We start from the raw sequence: 20,997 nt of genomic DNA on the forward strand, positions 1-20,997 counted from the left end.
ATGTGTCCGGTCACTGAAAAACGTCGCTGGAACCTCTCTGTAAGTGACCGGACACTAGGTTTCAGCGTCCGGTCGTTATGACCTGCACGTCTAGTGAGTACGCGCTTTGCCCAGTGAAAGGGGTAACGGCTAGTTTAGCCCTTGGGGCTATAAAAGGAGTGTGTGGCCGGCCTTGGGCTGGTCGCTTAGCACCCTCACGCCTATGTGCCTTGTGTAGGAGTGCTTGGATGCCCTCTAACTCACTTGTGCTTGTAAGGGTGCGAATCGATTGCGAGTGAGTGTGATTCTAGTGCGTTGCATTGTGAGATTGCATCGAGTGGCACTAGGTGATCGAGTTGCAAGCCGGTGGTACTTGTTACTCTTGGGGGTTGCCACCTCCTAGACGGCTTGATGGTGGTCTCCGTCGAAGCCCGCAAGAAGCTTGTGCAGTGCTCCGGAGAAGAGTTTTATGGGGGGCATTATGCTCGCCCCGCGGGAGCCGCAAAGAGCAACTCTAGTTGAGCGTGTCATTGAGCTACCCTCACTTCGGGGTAGGTTCTTGTGGTGCCCGATGTGCGGGGTTGGCGGGTGATGCCAATTAGACGCCGAACCACCAAGTGAGCGGTCGACACAACGGGGATGTAGCGTGTTGGCAAGCACATGAACCTCAGGAGAAAATCACCGTGTCAACCTAATTCTTCCCATTGGTTTGCAATCCCCTTACACAAGCTTATGATTACTTTTATATACATTGTGCTTGTGTAGTTGCTCTTGTAATTAGTTGGCTTGTGTAGCTCACTAGTTACCTTCTTGCTTGTGTAGCGTAGAAGTAGCTCCCTTGCGTGGCTAATTTGGTTTGTGTAACCTTGTTAGTCACTTTGCTTAGTTTGTGTAGCTAAGTATTTGTGCTCTCTAATTTGGCATTGGTTGCCTTGTTATTGAGCATTGCTAGTGAGCTTAGTTGGCTTTGTGCTTTTGCTTACTAGCATGTGTAGGAGCTCCCTCATTACTTGAAATACTAGTGGCATAGGTTTGTGTGACCTTGCTCCTAGAATTGGTTAGGTGAGCTCTAGTTAGCCCGGCACCTTTGTTGCTTAATTAGTATCTTTAGAAGGTGCTACAGAACATAAATAGAGGGGTGTAGTCTTGGTTAGACCGATAGTCTTAATTCCGCACTTGTTTCGGTTAGCCAACGCAATTAATTTTAGAAAGGACTATTCACCCCCCTCTAGTCCGCCATCTCGACCCTACAGCGAGGCACCCCATAATCCACTAAATCCCCTTTATGTTCTGGATCGGGCCCATCCTTGTGATGGCTGAGATTTTCTCTGGGTTGGCTTCGATGCCACGCTCGGAGACAATGAAGCCGAGCAGCATGCCCCTTGAGACCCCGAAAACACATTTTTCTGGATTGAGTTTGATGCCATTTGCCCGGAGTTTCGCAAAGGTTTGTTCAAGGTCGACGACAAGGTGGTCAGCCCGTTTGGACTTAACTACGATGACGTCAACGTAGGCCTCAATGGTTCACCCGATGAGGTCCCCGAAGCAGTTGAGCATACAACGCTGGTAAGTTGCCCCAGCATTCTTCAGACCGAACGACATTGAAATGTAGCAGAATAATCCAAAGGGGGTGATAAAAGACGTCGCGAGCTGGTCGAACTCTTTCATCGCGATCTGGTGGTAACCGGAGTATGCGTCAAGGAAGCAGAGGGTTTCACACCCTGAGGTAGAATCAACAATTTGGTCTATGTGTGGCAAAGGAAATGGGTCCTTCGGGCATGCCTTGTTGAGGCCCGTGTAGTCGACACACATCCTCCATTTCCCGCTCTTCTTTCGCACAAGATTATTCAGGCTCTGTCACGCCTGGAAGGGTCTAAAGCACCCATCCCGTCGTTCTCTGGCAGTACTTTTCCTATCGGGGCGCAAGGTATGGTCCTTAAAGCTGCGGTTGACCCGAACGTCTTGTCCTACCCTGTACCTATCATCATGGGGAAGTGGGGAGAGGTTGTCAAGCGAGATGAAACCAGCCTTCGGACATCGGGCGAGGCGAGGTCCGTCCTCGGACGTCGGCCGAGGTGGAGCCTAGGTTTTATCCGTCGGGCGAGACCGAGCCCAGCCCTCGGAGGTCGGGCGAGGCGGAGTCGAGCCCAGCCCTCGGGCGAGGCGGAGCTGACCCAAAGGCATCGGGCGAGGCGGAGTCTGGCCCTTAGCCCTCGGGCGAGGCGGAGCTGGCCCAAGGGCGTCGGGCGAGGCGGAGTCTGACCCTTAACCCTCGGGCAAGGCAGAACCAAACTCCCGTCATTCGGACAAGAAACGCAGCGGCGCTCTTGTCCGTCCGGAAGTTTTTAACGTTCGATGGTTATTGGTTCCACCTTCTGGGGTACCCCGGTATTAGGTCCCCGACAATGATCTATATGTAGTGGAGCATGTCACCTACAAGATTGGTGTCTATTCCCTTATCTTATGTTTACTCGTAGTCTGTTGTAGATTCTTCTTGTCAATCTCGAATATAATATAGTGCGAAAATGATGATTGAAATAAGTAACAAACATGATTATTAGCAATAACAAACAAGGAATAGGAATAATAAATAGAAAAGAATCGAAATTAATTAGTTATTAAAAAAATTAACCTAGTTTTATTATTTTTTAGAAAAATATATAACCAAATTTGAAACCATCTAGAAGGCTAAGTTTGTCCAGTACTCCAGTATTGATAGTCCAGTGGTCAAATGTTTTTTTTTTTGGTTTTAGAGTTAAATGACAAACAAACTTGGGCAATAGTTAATGAAAAAAATAAACCTATCCCTTTTCATTATATTTGACATCAAGATATTTTGATATGCAACTTTAGATCTTCTTTGATTCTGATGTATGGTAAAGATCAATCACTTGCCAACATCACGAAGCTATCTTTTGTTTATCAAACCAAGTCAATTTTGACCTCTTACGTGCATGAGGGTATACAACAACGAAAGTTGAGTTCATTTTCTTTACTTTTCTTTAACATGGCATGGGTCGAAATAGAGAAATAGATACAAATATTTTTATATTGTTATGGCTTAGGTAATGTCAAAGTATCTTTAACACTATCAGGCATAAAAGGGTACGGATTAATCTCTATATAATGGCAACAGTCGGGTACTTTATTTTTTTTCCCTGAGTAACATGATATTTTATATGCTTGAGAATTGATATGGAGGCTTCTTTTGTAGATCAAATACTAAGTTAATAGATTACAACTAACTTATACACGAGTTACAATCACTTTTACTTGTAGTTTTTTCAAAAAAAATATTTATGTTACTTATTGTCCAAAAGCCGCGGCCAAGCACCGAAAGAGTTCCTAAATTACTCCTATGTCCAACAAAGAATGTAATTCTAGATTTTGGGTAGGTTAAACTTTCTAAAGTTTGGCCAAGTTTGTAGAAAAAAAAGATTAACATTTATATCTCCAAATAGGCTTACTATGAAAACATAGCTCATAACTAAGCTAATAATATTTACTCCCCCATGTGCAGATTCTTCATAAACAACCATTTTTTGGGACGGAGGAAGTATTTGGTATGTAATTTTTTCATATAAATTTGGTTGAACTAAGAAATTGTTTGATATTTCAGGAAGTGAGACTTTTTTTTTGGACGGACGGAGTAGTATCATAGACACGTAAATTTCAGTAAGCTGCAGCAAAGTTTTAGCAAAGCGACAGGAAAAAGGAAGAAATGAAATCAACAGTACGTGGGAGTATTTGGCTACATACACCGTGTGAAAGAGCTGTGTGAACGATTGTAGGTGTCCAGTTGGCACACTTGCGCTGTTGCCGGTACACGACGGACGGTCGAACCCCCTGCGAAAAACGTCCAACCGGCAACCGCGGTCCGAACCTGGTCCCAAGCTGTTCCGAATTCGTAGTACGAGTTCCAACTTGTTCAGATTTTCAGATTTGACATCAAATTGAATCCTGATCCAGAAACAGATATTAATTCGCTTCGCTTACGCCTTTTAGTTCTTCACCTTAAAGTTTACTGCATATTCTATCGAATACTTAACACATGTACGGAGTATTAAATATAGACTAAAAATAAATAATTATACAGTTTGCGATTAATTTATGAAACGAATCTTTTAAGTCTAATTAGTCCATAATTTGACAATATGATGCTACAGTAACATATGCGCTAATGACGAATTAATTAGGCTTGATAAATTCGTGTTACGGATTAGTGACGAATTCTGTAGTTTATTTTTTATTAGTATCCGAACACCCCATGCGACATCCCATATAACACCCGATATGATACCTAAAACTTTATATCTGGATTTAAACAAGGCCTGGCAGAGGCAGATGCAGCGACGCTGCACTACAGAGGATAGGAGAGAGCGAGGCTGTGTTTTAATTCAGGGTGTAAAGTTTTGGGGTATCACATCAAAAGTCATATAAGGTATCGCATAGGATGTTTGATATCCATCGGTAATTCGCGAGACGAATTTATTAAGTCTAGTTAATCCGTTATTAGCACATGTGGTACTATAGCACAATATTTCCAAATTATAAACTAATTAGGCTTAAAAGATTTAACTCGTAAATTAGTCATAAATCGTATAATTAATTATTTTTTTAGTCTATATTTAATATATATGTATGTATCTAAATTGAAAGTAAACTTTAGGGGAGTAACTCTAAAATTCCGAGGGGCGAGTGAGAGCGATGAGTCCTGGCCCAAAGATCCTGACAGCGATGTCAACTCCTCCCTTCCATACAAATGCTGGAGCTCCGAGAGACTGTGCTGCGCCTCTCTCCAATCCAAGCAGAAGCAGCCCACGGGTTTCAGTTTGCGGCGCCGGCGCCTCCGATCGGGGCTCCACTGGTATTATCCATTATTCGTACGACATACAAGTTGCAGTTGCAGCGCAGCAGAGCTCCATCCATCCATCTATACAAGAGGTTGCAAGCAGGTCAGAGCTCACCTCGTTGATTGATCACACTAGTAGTAGTAGTAGTTGTTTTATCTGTCTCTTCCTCCGCTGCTTCTTCTGTGCCATCCATCCATCTCGTGACTGACTGACGGGGATCCGGTATGTGCGTCAGGTATCTGGGCGCCTCCGGGTCCAGGAAGTGGCTGCTCGCCATGGACGGCGGCGAGAGACCGGCGACGAGCCACAAGGCGGCCCCTTTCGTGTAACCAGAGTTCCCATTTGCTTTCTTGCGTTTCGTTATCCGCGTCCCGTTCGAGTCCCTGACTTGACCCTCCCCCGTTCGCGTGGAACGAACCGCAGCCCGGACGGCGAGCTCGTGGAGCTGCTGTGGCAGGACGGCGCCGTCGTGGCGCACCACCACCACCACCGGCACCCGCTGGTCCAGGTCGGCGCCGGCAATACGGGCGCCAGCGGCGTCACCGGGGAGCAGGCGCCCGCGCTGCCGTGGCTCCCGTGCAGCGGCGGCGCGCTGGGCGGGGACGTGTACTCGCAGCTCTGGCAGAGCATCGCGCAGGCCGACGGCAGCATGGTGGGCGCCGACGCCTCGGGCGTGGGCGTGTCCCGGCCGCCCGCCAAGAGCGGGAACAGCGGCGCCGGGTCCAGCCGGACGGCCGGGGAGGTCGGCTCCAGCTTCTGCGGCAGCAACCTCGTCGCCGCGGCGCTGCACCTGGACGACGACATCGACGACGTCGGCGTCGCCGCGGTGGCGCTGCCGATGCCGCTGGACGACCCGGCGGCCGCGGGCGCCGGCGCCGGCGCGTCCACGTCCATCGGCTGGAACAGCAATGCGCTGCCCAAGAGGAGCAGGGACGAGTTCGACGAGGTTGTGTTCCTCGTTCTCTGTTGCTCCGGCCAATGGGTTCAGTTCAGATTGCATAAAATTCCGCTTCAGTTCGTGAGAGAAAAGAAACGCATTTGCAGGACGCCGACTTCGACACCGTCGACGAGGCCCCGCCGTCGTCGAGGCGGCCTGCGTCCAACAAGCGCAGGACTCGCGCCGCCGAGGTCCACAACAGGTCGGAGCGGGTAAGTCTTGAGACCTCCACCTGGCCACGCCATTTGCAGCTATATACCATGGTTGTGTTCTTGATTTGGTTGATGTATGCTGCAGAGGAGAAGGGACCGAATCAACGAAAAGATGCGAGCTCTGCAGGAACTCGTGCCTCAATGCAACAAGGTGAAGAAACAGTTTCTAGCACTGCAACAAGGTGCTTTTGTGCAATTTGATTCTGTTCTAACAGTAGTGCTGTGCTGATTCCGACGATTGCTCAGACCGACAAAGCGTCGATACTAGATGAGGCAATTGAGTACTTGAAGTCCCTCCAAATGCAAGTTCAGGTCTGAAAAAATACACTTCCCAATTGGTCTGGTCTGCATATATACTGCATTGTAACCTTCCTGATCACTTCCGTCATCTCGGCATGTATACCGATATGTTTCCATTCCTCAGATCATGTGGATGTCTACTGGGATGGCGCCGATGATGATCCCGGGTGCTCACCAGTTCATGCCTCCGATGACCATGGGCTTGAATTCCGCGCGGATGCCACCACCAGCTGTGCAGTTCCTGAGCCAGATGCAGAGGGTAACACCACCCTTCATGAACAACCCGTTGTCGAATCAGATGCCTCAGATCTTACCCCCTCCCCCTCCTACCAATGCACCCAGTGTAACAGACCAAGCTCAACGGAATCGCATGGCCCTGCTGAGAAATCCCTTCCTTCATCCTAATGATAATGATGCACTGTCAACACCGCCACAGGTTATTGTCGTAATTTCACAAATCCTTCATGTTCCTCTGAATCACCAAGCTTATCTCAGGGTCCCAAAATCCTTGCAGGTGCCAAGTTTATTTGGCTATGGACCACAGATGGTACAAGTGAATGAGATTCAAGAGCTACTGAGTGGCACTGCAGCGCCGGCTTTGGGGACCGACCTACCATCATCCTTTGATGGAACTGGAACATAAGACCGCCACAGGTCCACACTACAGTAAAGTGTTTTTCCAGGTCAGTGTACAGTTTCTGTTATTGGTAAATTGGAATGCAAAGGTTTCTGTATACATATGATCTTCATTGCGATACACTATCACAAGTGCTAGTTTAACCGCGTTGAATTGTACGCGTGATCATTTCCTTTAGCGCTTCAGCCAACTTATCTATTGCGTCCCAAGTTGGAGCATATCAAGTTGTCCTGATTTGGTTTCTTAGAAGAAACCTTGTCGTCGTTTGAACTGATACGACCACTAGAAACTATATAGATCAGTTTTTGACATTTAGTTCTTCTTTGGAAGCTTGCAGCCCTATCATATCAGTAGATGCCTAGATGAACTAGGCTGCGGCGGTTGTACATCCACTTTGCTCGGTCCCTGTTGCATTCATTGGACTGTTCCGTCAAATTAGCGGAAACAAGTGGATTAGTTCACAAACAATTCGGTACAGCATTACTTTGTTGATGCCGACAGGGGCCCCGTTCGGCTTACCTTATAATCCGCACTATTCAGCTTGTTTTTTCAGCCGGAACAGTGTTTTTCTCTCACAACAATTCAGCCAGAACAGTGTTTTTCAGCCAATTCAGCCAAGTTTCAGCAAGCCGAACGGGGCAGGATAAGGAGTGCAACAAGAACTTGCATTGCATCACGGCAGCAACTAGTGCACACAACTAGCATCATGAGTTGCTTCCTTAGTTCTTTTATTCTATCTGTATGACAGTATCAACAACCAACATGGTTAGCATTATCTCTGAAAGGATTCATAAATTAGACCTGCGCATTTGTCTGATATGATGCTTGTTGGCCCCTGGATCTTCGGAACGGGTGAGCCGACCACTCCCCGGCGTTGCCGACCACACACTATGGTTAGAGGTAAAAGAAGGGAGGGAGAACAGAGCGCACACACAGCACAAGCACCAGCATTGGCCGGAGCTCTGCAGAGGAGATGACAAAACTGAACTCGCTCTCTTTACTGAGTTGCAGTGGGAAGCTATATATATAACTCTACCCATTTAATCCTAGTGCACAGACATGTCAGGCTGCCATGCTGCTACAGTGACTAGATGTGACAGCAGAGCCGACTTTGACGCCTGCCCCTGTTGTGGCTACAGTGCGGTAGTGGAGCTTTTCGGCGTTTGCCCCTGTAGCGGCTACAGTGCAGCAGCAGGGAGCCCTTTCGGCGCCTGTCTCCTGCCGTGCGTTCACACAGGGGAGTAGCAGGTTACTTAACAATTCTTCCCCTAATCCTGCTGCTAACCCTAGAACCCCCTCCATGTCGATCATCTTCTTCAGCTCCGTGAACCGAAGACGCCCAAGCGGCTTGGTGAGGACGTCCGTGAGTTGCCGACCAGTTTCGACGAACTCGATGACGATCTGCCATCCATCGATACAGTCCCTGAGAAAGTGGAACTTGACGTCGATGTGCTTGCTCTGGTCATGGAGAACCGGATTCTTTGCGAGGGCGATGGCGGGCTGGTTGTCCACCATCAGTGCTGGTGGGTGAGCTTCCACACCGGTCAGCTCGCTCAGCAGCCGGCGCAGCCATAGAAGTTGGCACGTCGCTGTGGCTGCCGCATTTACTCTGCCTCGCATGTTGACAGTGCCACCACCTTCTGTTTCAGCGACAACCTTGAGATTGGAGCCGATCCGAGGAAGACGAGCACGTCAGAGGTGCTCCGCCATTCGTCGATGTCCCCCGCCATGTCTGCATCGTTGAACACAGTGAGCTGCAGCCTACTTCCACCGGTTTTGGGGAAGACGATCCCCTGATCCACCGCCCCCTTGACGTAGCACAGCAGCCGCTTTACCACAGCCCAGTGATCCTCTCGGGAATCCTCCATAAAACGGCTGACATAGCCCACAACGAACGTAATGTCCGGCCTCGTGTGGACTAGGTAGCGTAGACCGTCAACGATGCTCCGGTAGAGTGTTGTATCTATCTTCGCCGCGGTACTGGGCTTCGTCAACTTCAGCCGCTCCTCCATCGGAGTCACGCACGGCTTGCACTCAGCCATGCCGCTCCGCTCCAACAGCTTCGAGGCATACGCGCTCTGATCGAGCATGAGCGCCTCCTTCCCTTGTCATCACGTGTAGAGCGCGTGCTCGGTTGCGCACCGCGTGAACCCAAGCTCGCCTAGCGTGGCGTCAAGCTTGGTGTTCCACGCTCGTGGGGCCCGCCGCAGCCCGTAGAGCGCCTTGCGCAGTTGGAGTACCCTGTGCTCTGCTCCCTTGATGATGAAACCTGGAGGTTGCCTGACGAAGACCGTCTCTGCCAGCTCGTCGTCGAGGAATGCCGATTTTGCGTCCAGGTGATGGACGCGTCAGTCTTTCGCTGCCGCCAAAGCCAGAAATAGTCGGACAGATTCCGTGCGCGCTACTGGCGCAAAGACTTCCTCGAAGTTGATGCCCTTGCGCTGGACAAAGCCTTGGGCGACGAGGCGCGCCTTGTGCTTGACAATGGCGTTGCGCTCGTCCCGCTTGACCTTGTACACCCACTTCAGTCCGACCGGACGGCATCCTGGAGGTGGATCGATGAGCTTCCAAGTCTCGTTTTTCTCGATCGCCTTCATTTCCACCAGCATCGTCCGTCGCTAATTTGCATCGCACTCGCCCAGCGCGAATGTGGGTGGTTCCTCTGCACTGACGAGAAGCAGCTCTGGGTCATTGAGCAGTCGACCCGCCAGACCTGAGGACCCTGTGTCGTCGATGATGTCGTCCAGCCTGCGGAACCGCACCTCCTCATCGTTGTGAAAGGCATTCACGAACTCAGTGATGTCGTTTGGAGGTGAGGCGAACTCGATAGACGTCGATGGAGTCCCCTGTTCCGCCGGAGTGGTCAGCACAGCACCTAGAGTGCTCAGCACCCTGGCTACAGTGCTCGACACTACTCCTGGACTGCTCGTCACCACTCCTGGAGTGCTCAACACCAGTCTTGGAGTGCTCGGCACGGCTCCGCTATGGGAGCGTTCGGCACCCGTCCTGGAGTTGTTGACACCACTGCAGGATCGCTCGGCACCACTCCTGGAGTGCTCGGCACCGTCCTAGGAGTGTTCGGCTCTGTTGCTGGAGTGGTCGACACCTTCACTCCAGCGTCTCCACCACCGTGGATGACCAAGTGCTCGACGACGAAGGTGCTGGTGAAGCTGTCAGCTTCCCCCGTGCCTGGACTGTCCCAATCCCAGACCGCCTTCTCGTCGAACACGACGTCGCGCGAGAGAACCACCTTGCCTCCGTGTGGGTCGTAGAGCCGGTACGTCATGTTACCTTCCGCGTAGCCCAAGAGCACCATCGGTGTGCTCCTGTCCTCTAGCTTGCTGAGGACCGACTTCGTCTTCCTGACGTGGCCAATGCAGCCGAATGTCTAGAGGAAGGACACGCTCGGCTTGTGTCCATACCAAGATTCGAACGACGTCTTACCTTTCAGGGTCTTGGTGAGCACGCAGTTGAGGAAGAACACCGCCGTGGTCACCGCCTCACCCCAAAACCTTGTCGGCATGCCTTTGACCTTCATCATGGATCGAGCCATGCCGACCACCGTCTGGTTCCACCGCTCCACCACACCATTCTGCTGTGGCGAGTACGGCGCGGTGTGGTGTCGCACCACACCCTGATCCGCGTAGTACGCAGCGAACTCCACCGAAGTGAATTCGCCGCCGCGATCAGTCCTCAGCACGCGTAGCTTCTTGCTGCTCTCCGCCTCCGCGCGCGTCTTGAACTGCTTGACCGCTTTCGCCGCCTCGGTCTTGCTGGTCAGAAGCTGCAGCCATATGTACCGGCTACAGTAATCCACCAGCAAGATGAAGTACTTGCGCCCACCAGGCGTCGCCGACGTGATCGCCCTACAGAGGTCACCATGGACCAGCTCGAGGGTCTCTGCCGCGAGGTACTTCGCCGTCTTCGGAAACGGCAGTCTTCTTTGCTTTCTGGCCAGGCAGCTGTCACACAGCTCGCCTGCGTGCTCGATGTGAGGTGGCCCAGTCACCATCTTCTTCAGCCGATCAAGAGCGTCGAAGATGAGATGTCCATACCGGACATGCCACAGCCACGGCTCCTACGTGCGCCGTGCAGCCAAGCAGATGGGCTGCTCCACCTTGAGGTCGAGCAGGTACAGCCGATTCTGGGACCTCTTCACCTTGGCAAGAAGCCGCTGCTTCTAATCCCTGATCCTGAGGACGTCGTCCTTGATCAGTACCTCGCTGCCGCGCTCATCCAGCTGGTCAATACTGATGATGCTTGAACGCAGCTGCAGGATGTAATATACATCCGTTAGCGCGTGGTGCTCGCCGTTCTGGCACCTGAAGATGATGGTGTCGCACCCTTGCATCGCCACCCTTGAGCCATCACCGAACTTCACCGTGCCGGTCACATCGTCGTCGAGCTCGGAGAAGGCTGCCTTGGAGCCTATCATGTGGTTGCTAGCGTCGGAGTCCAGGTACCATCGCTGCTCCTGTCCGTCGTCCACACGTCCGAGATGGACTTGGGCCCGCGGGTCGTCGAGGTTGACAGCCTTCAGAGCCTTCCCAGACCCTTTCACCACCATCCCCTCTCCCTTTTCCTTGGCCTCAACGTCGTGCAGTGCACAGATCGTCGTCATCATCATCAGCTTGTGCCAGATGAGCCTCAACCTTCTTCTACCTACGATTTGGGCACTTCTTTGTCCAATGGCCCGTCTTCTCGCAGCGTCGGCAGGCGTAGGGGTCGACCTTCTTTTTCTCCGAAGAAGCCTTGCCGCGGCGCTTGGCATCGCCACCGCGGCTGGAGGAGGCTTCCCCGGACTTCTTCCTCTGGGCAGTCCACTTCTCCTCTGTCAGCAGCAGCTTGTCGCTGTCCGTCGTTGCTGTCGCCTGCCCCAGGCGCTCGTCCACCACCCGCAGACGGCCTGTCACATCCTCAATGGTGAGGGTGGATAAGTCCAGCATCGTCTCTATAGAGAGAGCGATCTGGATATACTTCGCCGGCACGGAGTGGAGATACTTGGAGACCGCTTCTTCTTCGACGATGGTGACGTCGTGGCTCCTCAGCTTGCTGATAAGCGTCTGTAGGCAGAGGGAGAAGTCCTCCACCGATTCATCATCCTTGAACTTGAGGTTGGCGTACTTCTGCTTCAGCAGCTGGGCCGTCGCCTTCTTTGCGCGGTCGGAACCGACGCGCATCGCTGCAATGGCCTCCCACGCCTTCTTAGCAGAGTTGTTCGCCCCCAACGGCTCCCTGTACTCCGCTGACATAGCAGCGAGGATAGCCTCCAACGCTGACATGTCATCTTCTTCGTTGTCGGTGTCTTTGTCAACAGTATTCCAGAGCCGTCGGGCTCCGAGCTTAACCTTCATGGTCACCGCCCACTCGCCATAGTTGGTGCGAGTCAGCGTCGGCCAACTGGTGCAGCTGACCTCTTGTACTCTACCCACAACGACCTCCTGTCGTGGCTGGGCAGCCACAACAGCGTCGCTACTGTCGTCCATCTCCAAACTGTCCGCCATCGTCAGCGGTTAGTCCGGCGATGGCGCTTGTATGGCTTCGATACCACTTGCTGGCCCCTGGATCTTCGGAATGGGTGAGCTGACCACTCTCCGGCGTTGCCGACCACACACTATGGTTAGAGGTAGAAGAAGGGATGGAGAACAGAGCGCGCGCACACACAGCATAAGCACCAGCGTTGGTCGGAGCTCTGCAGAGGAGATGACAAAACTGAACTCGCTCTCTTTACTGAGTTGCAGTTGAAAGCTATATATACAACTATATCCATCTAATTCTAGTGCACAGACATGTCAGGCTGACATGCTGCTACAGTGACTAGATGTGACAACAGAGCTGACTTTGGCGCTTGCCCCTGCTGTGGCTACAGTGCGGCAGGGGAGCTTTTTGGCGCCTGCTCCTGCAGCGGCTACAATGCAGCAGCAGGGAGCCCTTTCGGTGCCTGCCCCTGCCGCACGTTCACACAAGAATCAGCAGGTTACTTAACAATGCTGAGCTAATGATATTAAATAAGGCTTGGCCATATGATAGATGTTCCTGATTTGATACCCATGTTCTGCATAATTTTGTTCCCCAAGATTGAGTACCCCAAACCATAATATAAGATGTCAGGGTTAAACCAACATGTATGCTGCATTCTAGTACCGGCGAGAAATAGAGTATCTCTTGGCATATAAAATTCACTTGCATTCCCTATAACATAATCAATGTATAGAATATTTTGGTGACAAAATTAAGTTCTTTTTCTGATCATCTTTGACATTGTTGCTATGTATGCAGTGATGAACCGTCAAGCACACGCCGCTAGGGGGAATGAATGAACAGAAGAAGTCAGAGCACGCAGGTGGTCCTCCTACAAGAATCAATTTGGATTATTATTAAGACGCACGCAGTGTGTTGTAAGGCCATGGGCAGGCAGATCGTGCAAGCTTGAGCATCTGGGAACCTCTGAGCAGCCAACACGTACGCAGCGTGCAGCGCCACCATGCCGACATGATACGGCTCTTATCTGAAGAATAAATAGTGCTGGAGACTTGACCATCACCTTTTCAGTTTGTGGAAGGACTCATCGGTCTACAGGAGGCGAACTCGGCAAGGATGGATGGATCAGCCCCATCAGGAGAGGAGACGCGCGCACTCCTGCTTATGATGCTGTGGACGTGGTGGATGGAAGTGAGGTGACATGCTTGATTCTATTGGTAGCAAATGTCAGAAGCACAATGATGCAGTACAATGCAAGAGTCGCAGTTCCTCTCCTCTTTTCGATGATGTTACCCTTACACTGCTGTTACATTTGAGCCTGATGAAGTGATGAGGCTCTGCTGCGTCTGGTGAGTCCCAGCTGCAAATTTTTACTTGAGGAGCTACTAGTTCTGCGAGGGCAAGAACTGGTTATCGGCTGTAAATAGAAATTTACTCGGGTTTTCTGCTCGGAGTTACTATATCTATGAAAATTTCATTTTGAGAACAGTAAAGGGCCAAGATTACTGAATTTGTTCAAAAATTCATTGAAATCATTTTTTTTTGTTCTCGCAAAATCAAGATTGTGCATTGCATCCACTGGAGGCGGATGACTAAACAACAGAATCATGCTGGATTCGTGCATGAATGAATGATGAAGCACACATCGACATAAATTGGACATGCGAAGAAACTGCGAGAATTCCGCGCATCGATTGATGATGCCTTGCCCGCCACATGTGTATGGATCTCATCTCCCCAGACCACAGTACTTGTTTGCATCTTGCATCATCGCCGTACGTGTAATGATGCGCATTTTCCTTGTCCTAAGTTAATTAGGACAGTGACGGGCTGAACAATCTCGTTTGCATATTGTTTGTGGTGCGTAGTATGTGCGATCGTCTCGGTTGCTTTCATTCGAGATAGGAACTTGGTTTTTGCATTTACCCCGTTCGGCTTACCTTATATTCCGTTTGTTCGGCTTTTTTATTTTCAGTCGGATAGTGTTTTTCTCTCACAACATTTCATTAGAACAGTATTTTTCAACCAATTTCAGTCAAGATTCAGCGAGCCGAATGGTCTGTGATTTGGTTCTCGTGATCAAGTGACGAGGAGCATCTTGGGATGGGAGCTGATGGCCAGTAAACGCGTATCTTCAGCAAAGAAACAGTTGGATAAAGAATTTAAAAAGAAACTGTTGGACAAAAAAAAGTGTTTCCCCCGGGGAAAAATTTAAAAGAAACTGTTGGACAAAAAAATATACAAAAAGATGGTTTCGCCACGAAACCTTTTGTCATAGCCGGGATCAATTAGTGGTATTTGAGTAACTAACTTTGTTGCCAGCACACGGCAGACGCAGATTCGGCGTCGCTTGCTGACGTGTCTGCCACCAGATTCTAGCAGATGGCAGATCTGAACTGAAAATACAGCTGGATTTGTGTGGTAATCGCTCATATGGCAAGACAAGTCACAAGTGTGCACCGCAAGTAGTATAAAAATTATGACCTCGATCAGCCTGTTCGGGAGGCCGTATCGTATCGTGGATTATTTACTGCTGGTTGGTTTGGTGTGAGAGAAAAACACTGTTCCCGGCTGGAAATTTACGATTGTTTACGAGCAAACGAACAGGCTTTATAACCGCCCTGAACTCAATGCATTCCGGTGGGCTTCAGCCCAAATATGTATATGGGCATAGATGCATAGAAGCCCTTACACAAAGAGGAAATAGCAAAGACACCTATACATCTATATCTAACACCCCCCTTCAAACCCAGGTGGATCACGAAAACTGAGTTTGGAGAGAAAGAAACGATGTTGAGCTCTTGTCTATGCCTTTGTGAAGAAGTCAGCCAACTGAAGCTCCGAAGGCACAAAAGCGAAGAGTAATGACATCATCCTGCACTTGTGCCCGAGTGTAAGACGCATTGACACCGATATGCTTGATGAGGTCATGCTTCACCGGATCACGAGCTATGCTGATAGCACCGGTACTGTCAGACAAGAGAGGAGTTGGCACAGAAACTGAAACACCAAAATCCTCAATTAGCCATCGCAACCAAGTAACCTCTGCTGTCGCAAGAGCCATAGCTCACAACTCAGCCTCTACACTCGAACGAGAAACCGTGGTCTGCATTTTAGTCTTCCAAGCAATGAGAGAATCACCGAGAAAAACACAATAGGCTAAAAGAGAGCGACGATCAGAAGAGTCGCTAGCCCAAGTAGCATCGGAGTAGGCTTGGAGTTGAAAAGAGCTAGAGCGTGGGAAGAACAGACGACAAGTAATGGTCCCACGAAGGTAACGCAAGACACAAAGAAGATGACTATAGTGGAGGTGAGTGGGAGCGGAAACAAACTGACTAAGAATGTGCACAACATATGAAATGTCAGAACGAGTCACACCTAAATAGACAAGACTCCCAACAATATGACGATATCGAGTGGGATCAGTGAGAGGTTCACCATCAGTTGTGCGAAGATGAAGATTAAGCTCTATGGGAGTCTCAACAGTGCGATGATCAGTGAGGGAAGAACGATCAAGAAGATCTTGAATGTACTTTTCTTAGGATAGATAAATGCCATCAGAGGTTGAAGAGACCTCAATCCCAAGAAAGTAACGAAGAGGGCCAAGATCGGACATGAGAAACTGCTCACTGAGACGTGCCTTCACAAATGCAATATACTCAAAATCATCACCAGTGATGAGCATATCATCAACATAAAGAAGAAGAAGAGTGCGACCACGAGATGAATTATAAACAAACAAGGCAGGGTCATGAGGACTCGGAGAAAAACCAACAGCCGCGATCACAGAGGAAAAGCGCTGAAACCAAGCGCGAGGAGCTTGTTTCAATCCATAAAGAGAGCGACGAAGACGACAAACGATGCCAGAAACAAGATACCCAGGAGGTGGTCGCATGTAGACCTCCTCATGGAGTTCACCATTAAGAAAGGCATTTTTGACATCGAGTTGAGAAATGGACCAGGCACGAACAGAAGCCATAGCAAGGACAGTGTGAATAGTGGTCATGTGAGCCACAGGAGCAAAGGTCTCATCATAGTCACGACCATGCTCTTGTTGAAAACCACGAGCAACAAGACGGGTCTTATAACGCTCGAGAGAGCCATCTGAGCGAGTCTTAATCTTATAAACCCACTTACACGTGATGGGACGAGCATGAGAAGGAAGAGGAACAAGATCCCAAGTGCCAGTGCGCTCTAGAGCAGCAATCTCCTCAGCCATGGCATGTTGCCATTCTGGATGACAATTGGCATCATGGTATGTGGCCGGCTCAGAAAGAACGGTGCCAGCAAAACCATACCAGTTTGTAGGCTTTAGCGACCCACGATCACGAAGATCATAACGAGAGGATGGCTGAGAGGAAATATCCGCACGTTTGGTTTATAAGCCGTACTTTTTCAGCCAACGAATAATATTTTTCTCTCATAACAAATCAGCTAACAGTACTTTCAGCTATGGCTTATCAGCCAAACGAACAGGGCAAACAACAGAGAAAAAACACTATTCCGGCTGAAAAAATAAGCCGAACAAACCGGTAAGCCGAACGGGGAGAGTGTCATCTAGATTCCATTCACAAAACAAAAATCTAGATTCCTAAGATCATAAAACGTGCGTAGTCTCCCTAAAGTTACCAATTGCACCACATGAGGATCAAATCTCTATAAAATGTGATAAACAGTCTATGTGACATGATGACTGGCCGTTGATGTGGACTCGACGATATATATGGCCCAGAGATCTGCTTCACCACCCTTTTCTTTCTTCCTCACTTATCCTCTCTCTAGAGCTGCTCCTGGTTCTTGTGTCATCATCCCAATGCTAGCTCTTATGACTTCAGTAACTCATCATGCCGCTCATGTTTATAGAGACTAGAGCCACGCATGTACGCCACTTGTGTTGAAACTTGATAGGTCAAAGAGAGGAGATGGAGACGATAGACGAGGAAGAGATAAGACAGAGAGAAAGAAGTGAGGCTGACATGTGTGCCTCACATGTCGTTTTTAATATCAATGTCCAATCATCATGCCACATATGGACAGTTTAATATAGGTTTATACCTCATGATGTAATTGGTAAATTTAATTAGGGACCCAATATACATTTCAGGAGTTTGGGTCTTAGGGACCGACAATACATCACTCTTTATTTTTTTATATAAATAATTTTTTTCTATGAAAATTAAAGATATATATTTCATCTGTCTATTAATGTTTAAAGTACTATAATTTCATGTGACTTCAAATCATTTCATAGTAATAAGAAATTGTACAAGTCATATGACCTTGGAACGGGTCTTCTTAATTTCGTTGTATGGGAAAAATAACATTATTTTTCGCAAATAAAAAATGACAATCGCGTAATGAAATTGTTCCATCGACGAGGGAAAACTCGAAGTCGTAGCGCCCTAGTATGACTTCCCAAAGTGGTATTACTGATAGATTATATGTGGAAATGTCGTTATTAAGAAAATGGACTTTAATTGCATGGTTTAAAAAACAAAAAAAAGGTTATGTACACAGCTACACTACACATGAAACCTTATTTTAAATTAAAATTAAAAAATATCTGCCTGCAGAAAAAAAAGGTAAATATATACGAAGGATATAGAATCGCCTCGAGCCTGCGCTCGCTGCCTGATCCTTCAACGCCTTTTCTCGTACCTGCTGACCAGTGGCCATTTTGTATTGAAAACTAGTACAAAGGGCGCACCCACGTGCGCATGTGTAATTAGTTACTAAATGGTCCGATGTAATTATATATTAAAAAACAATTAATAGTAGTATGTGAATATGGAGTCCATATAACGCAGGGTGTCAAAACAATAGGCAGCATTATATAATATTGGATAAACTCTGGTTAGAAAAGAAGTCTGTAGCCTAACAAAGCATCTGTGATTTCAGACTGCGTTGAAGCAGGACCTGTAGCAGTTCCGATCTATGGCAGATGTGCAAAAGGTAGGCATACATAGTTGAGTATAGGTGCTTCACATAATATACGCTGGGATAGTAGCATTTGAAATTTCATAAACGGCCTGCCATGTTTGGTTCAGAAGGCATCGTTACATACACAGGTTGGACATATCAAGCTGAACAGCGAGCTGTTCTATGCACCGAGTATAATCTTGTTCATGTTGCAAATGCAGGATTGGTCTTGCTGCTCCATATCTATAGCAGTAGGAAAAGGGTTAGTAGCATAGGGAGTATGCTAAGGTACATGTTTGTTACAGTACGAAGAGAAGGGTTAGTGCCACAGGGAGTAAAAGAAAATCGAGACAGGAAAAAAAAAGACAGAGAACCAAAGTTTTGCGTGTTTCTGAAGGGAAAGGGAAAAAGGAAACAAAAACATAATGAAGCCGGCAGCCTATTTACAGAGTCAGAAATAGTGGATTTAATGAGAATAGCGTATCTATAGACACAGATCTATGTAAGCAGGAGCACAGGGATATAGGCACCATGAATATAGGTGTGTACATGCAGGCTGCTGACATTACATATTTTTAGTTTTTCATATATATGTCATGTATACACGAGAAAACTGATATTGATATTCATATTCCAATGCAGTACGGATACTTAATATTTTGAGGCAGATAAGGGGTATTCATGTCAAATATACGCCCTGTTCGCTTGGTCGTAAACGATCGTAAATTTCCAGCCAGAACAGTATTTTTCTCTCACACCAAACCAACCAGCAGTAATAATCCACGATCGTATACGACCGTTTCAGCCCCAGCCGAACAGGCTATAGCCGCGGGGTGTTCATCATTTGCCATATGAATATGGAAGGCCATGTGGGTACAGGTATGCTAAAAAAGGAAAATAAGAGGGCGACATAGGCATGTACTTACCAAAAGATGACAATTTAAAGAAGGATAGCTTGCTGAACAAATCCGTTGCGGAGACCGCATCTGTAAGCATGACACAAATGAGAACATGAGAGGACGAAGAAAATGTATTTGCTAAAGGCATTTGAAGACACCCATCATTTTCAGAATAGGAAATTCGAGAAGCAATAGGCCATCTCCATCCGCAAAACAGAACAGGCTGCAGCACAGTGAACTGAAATGGATACATCCATACATTTCAAAGCGATCTGAGATGGCAACACTAAGGCTATATGTTTCATTTTGAATGTGGGAACTAATATGTATAAATCAGGTATCCTCAATCCTCATTCCAATAAAATGCAGTTATTGCACTTCAATTTATAGCATATTGTATAAGCCATTCACATTGATTAATAACATGGTACCTGTACTGACCAATGCAAAGTGATGAGGTCCTAAACAAAGGCAGCAATGCCATCTTTAGTAACCTAAATGGGAAGAAAGGTGCAAACATTTGAGAAAGTTGTAGCCCAATGTGGAGCACATAAATTGGTAACAATTCAATGCAGAAGCCGCCCACCATGGTACACGTACAATAGATTATGTTTACATTCCAGATCTTTTTCGCTATTATGTGTTACTACTTATGTCACAGAGCGGCATATTATAAGTAATGATGAGGGCTGTGAAACGGATTATTTGAGAAAACTATCAAATAACAAAACTTCTAGAGAAAATAAGAGGAATTATCAAAACTATCAAAATCCATGCTTCCAAGTCTCTGATGCCTAGGATCCTCAAGCCTTGCACTTCTCTTGGGTACGAGCTCGGAGTCATCGATGCCGCCGCTCCGCACTCCGGTAGCCCTGGTGTTCCGCAGTCTAGGCGGGGAGCGGATCACCGGCGGCAACAGAGGCTTCTTGAAAGATGCGACAAAGTCGGCGGTCGGCATCGTGGCCGACGTCGTCGCGGCCTGTCCATCGTGGGGGGTCGTCACGGTTGTCGACATCATGTTGGGCTCCGACACCATCTACGTCCGGTGAGGAGTAGCCCCCGGGCTGTTCCATGAAGTCGATCGGGGGCCTAGACGGCCCGCGAGGAGAGATGTATCTGGATCCACACTCATCCGGGTCCAAGAGGCACATATCCACTGCCTGGGCCATATCCATCCTCCTCCACTCCAAGCTGACCTGGGCCTCGCCACCGAACAGGAAATCTGGCCCGTCAGGAGGCCCACATGACGGCCTCAACTGACCCACCCAAAGTAGTTCGACCTCGTCTTCTAGGGCAGCTCCCACGACGCCAGGGTGAGCGGCGCGAGAGCAACGGCCAGCGCGCGGTCAGATGCCGATGGAGTGGGGCGCGTCACTATCACTGACCTCCTGACGCGGCGTGCATAGTGCTGCTTCATCCACCATTGGGTCTACGGCTGGCAAGAGGGTGAGCCGAGGCACATGGGCTCAAAGTCAAACGTAGCCTCCACGCGTTCGTCGACACGCGTCCGTGGCGTGGCGCAAAACCCGCTCCCTGCAGCACGACAGGGCATGGCGCCGCGCGGCGAAATGACCGGGCAGCAGAAGTCGCCCACTACGACAGCCTGCCTCGCTTCCCGAGCCCGAAAAGTGGGCCTGGTCCCGCGACCTAGGCGAGGCTCGTCTAGCCCGGCGAAGCGAGTCTTTCGCGGCTGTGCGCCCGTGCCACCGCCGTCGCCAAACCCAGGATGGAAACCATTGTAGTTGCTGTCGTCGCTGTCCTCGTCGTCGTTGTAGCCGCC

At 48.9% G+C, this 20,997-nt stretch overlaps 1 protein-coding gene across 1 annotated transcript; it reads left to right on the forward strand.

Annotated features, from left to right (window-relative positions):
* The first annotated feature begins 4,716 nt into the window (after positions 1–4,716).
* LOC136547986 (transcription factor PHYTOCHROME INTERACTING FACTOR-LIKE 13-like) lies at positions 4,717–13,936 on the forward strand. Its single transcript, XM_066539659.1, has 9 exons — positions 4,717–4,934; positions 5,068–5,157; positions 5,256–5,778; positions 5,877–5,981; positions 6,067–6,132; positions 6,228–6,293; positions 6,406–6,717; positions 6,796–6,964; positions 13,198–13,936. Exons 1-8 carry the CDS (start codon positions 4,717–4,719, stop codon positions 6,922–6,924), a joined length of 1,509 nt encoding a protein of 502 aa, XP_066395756.1. The 3' UTR covers positions 6,925–6,964; positions 13,198–13,936.
* The last annotated feature ends 7,061 nt before the right edge of the window (positions 13,937–20,997 follow it).

This window comes from Miscanthus floridulus, chromosome 4 (assembly GCF_019320115.1).
Source record: "Miscanthus floridulus cultivar M001 chromosome 4, ASM1932011v1, whole genome shotgun sequence".
Lineage (NCBI taxonomy): Eukaryota > Viridiplantae > Streptophyta > Magnoliopsida > Poales > Poaceae > Miscanthus > Miscanthus floridulus.

Coding starts and splice junctions, on each gene's coding strand:
- LOC136547986 (XM_066539659.1), top strand. CDS start 4,717: ATGTCAACTCCTCCCTTCCATACAAATGCTGGAGCTCCGAGAGACTGT. Junction 5,982..6,066: donor TCCACAACAGGTCGGAGCGG/GTAAGTCTTGAG, acceptor TGTATGCTGCAG/AGGAGAAGGGACCGAATCAA. Junction 6,294..6,405: donor CCCTCCAAATGCAAGTTCAG/GTCTGAAAAAAT, acceptor TCCATTCCTCAG/ATCATGTGGATGTCTACTGG.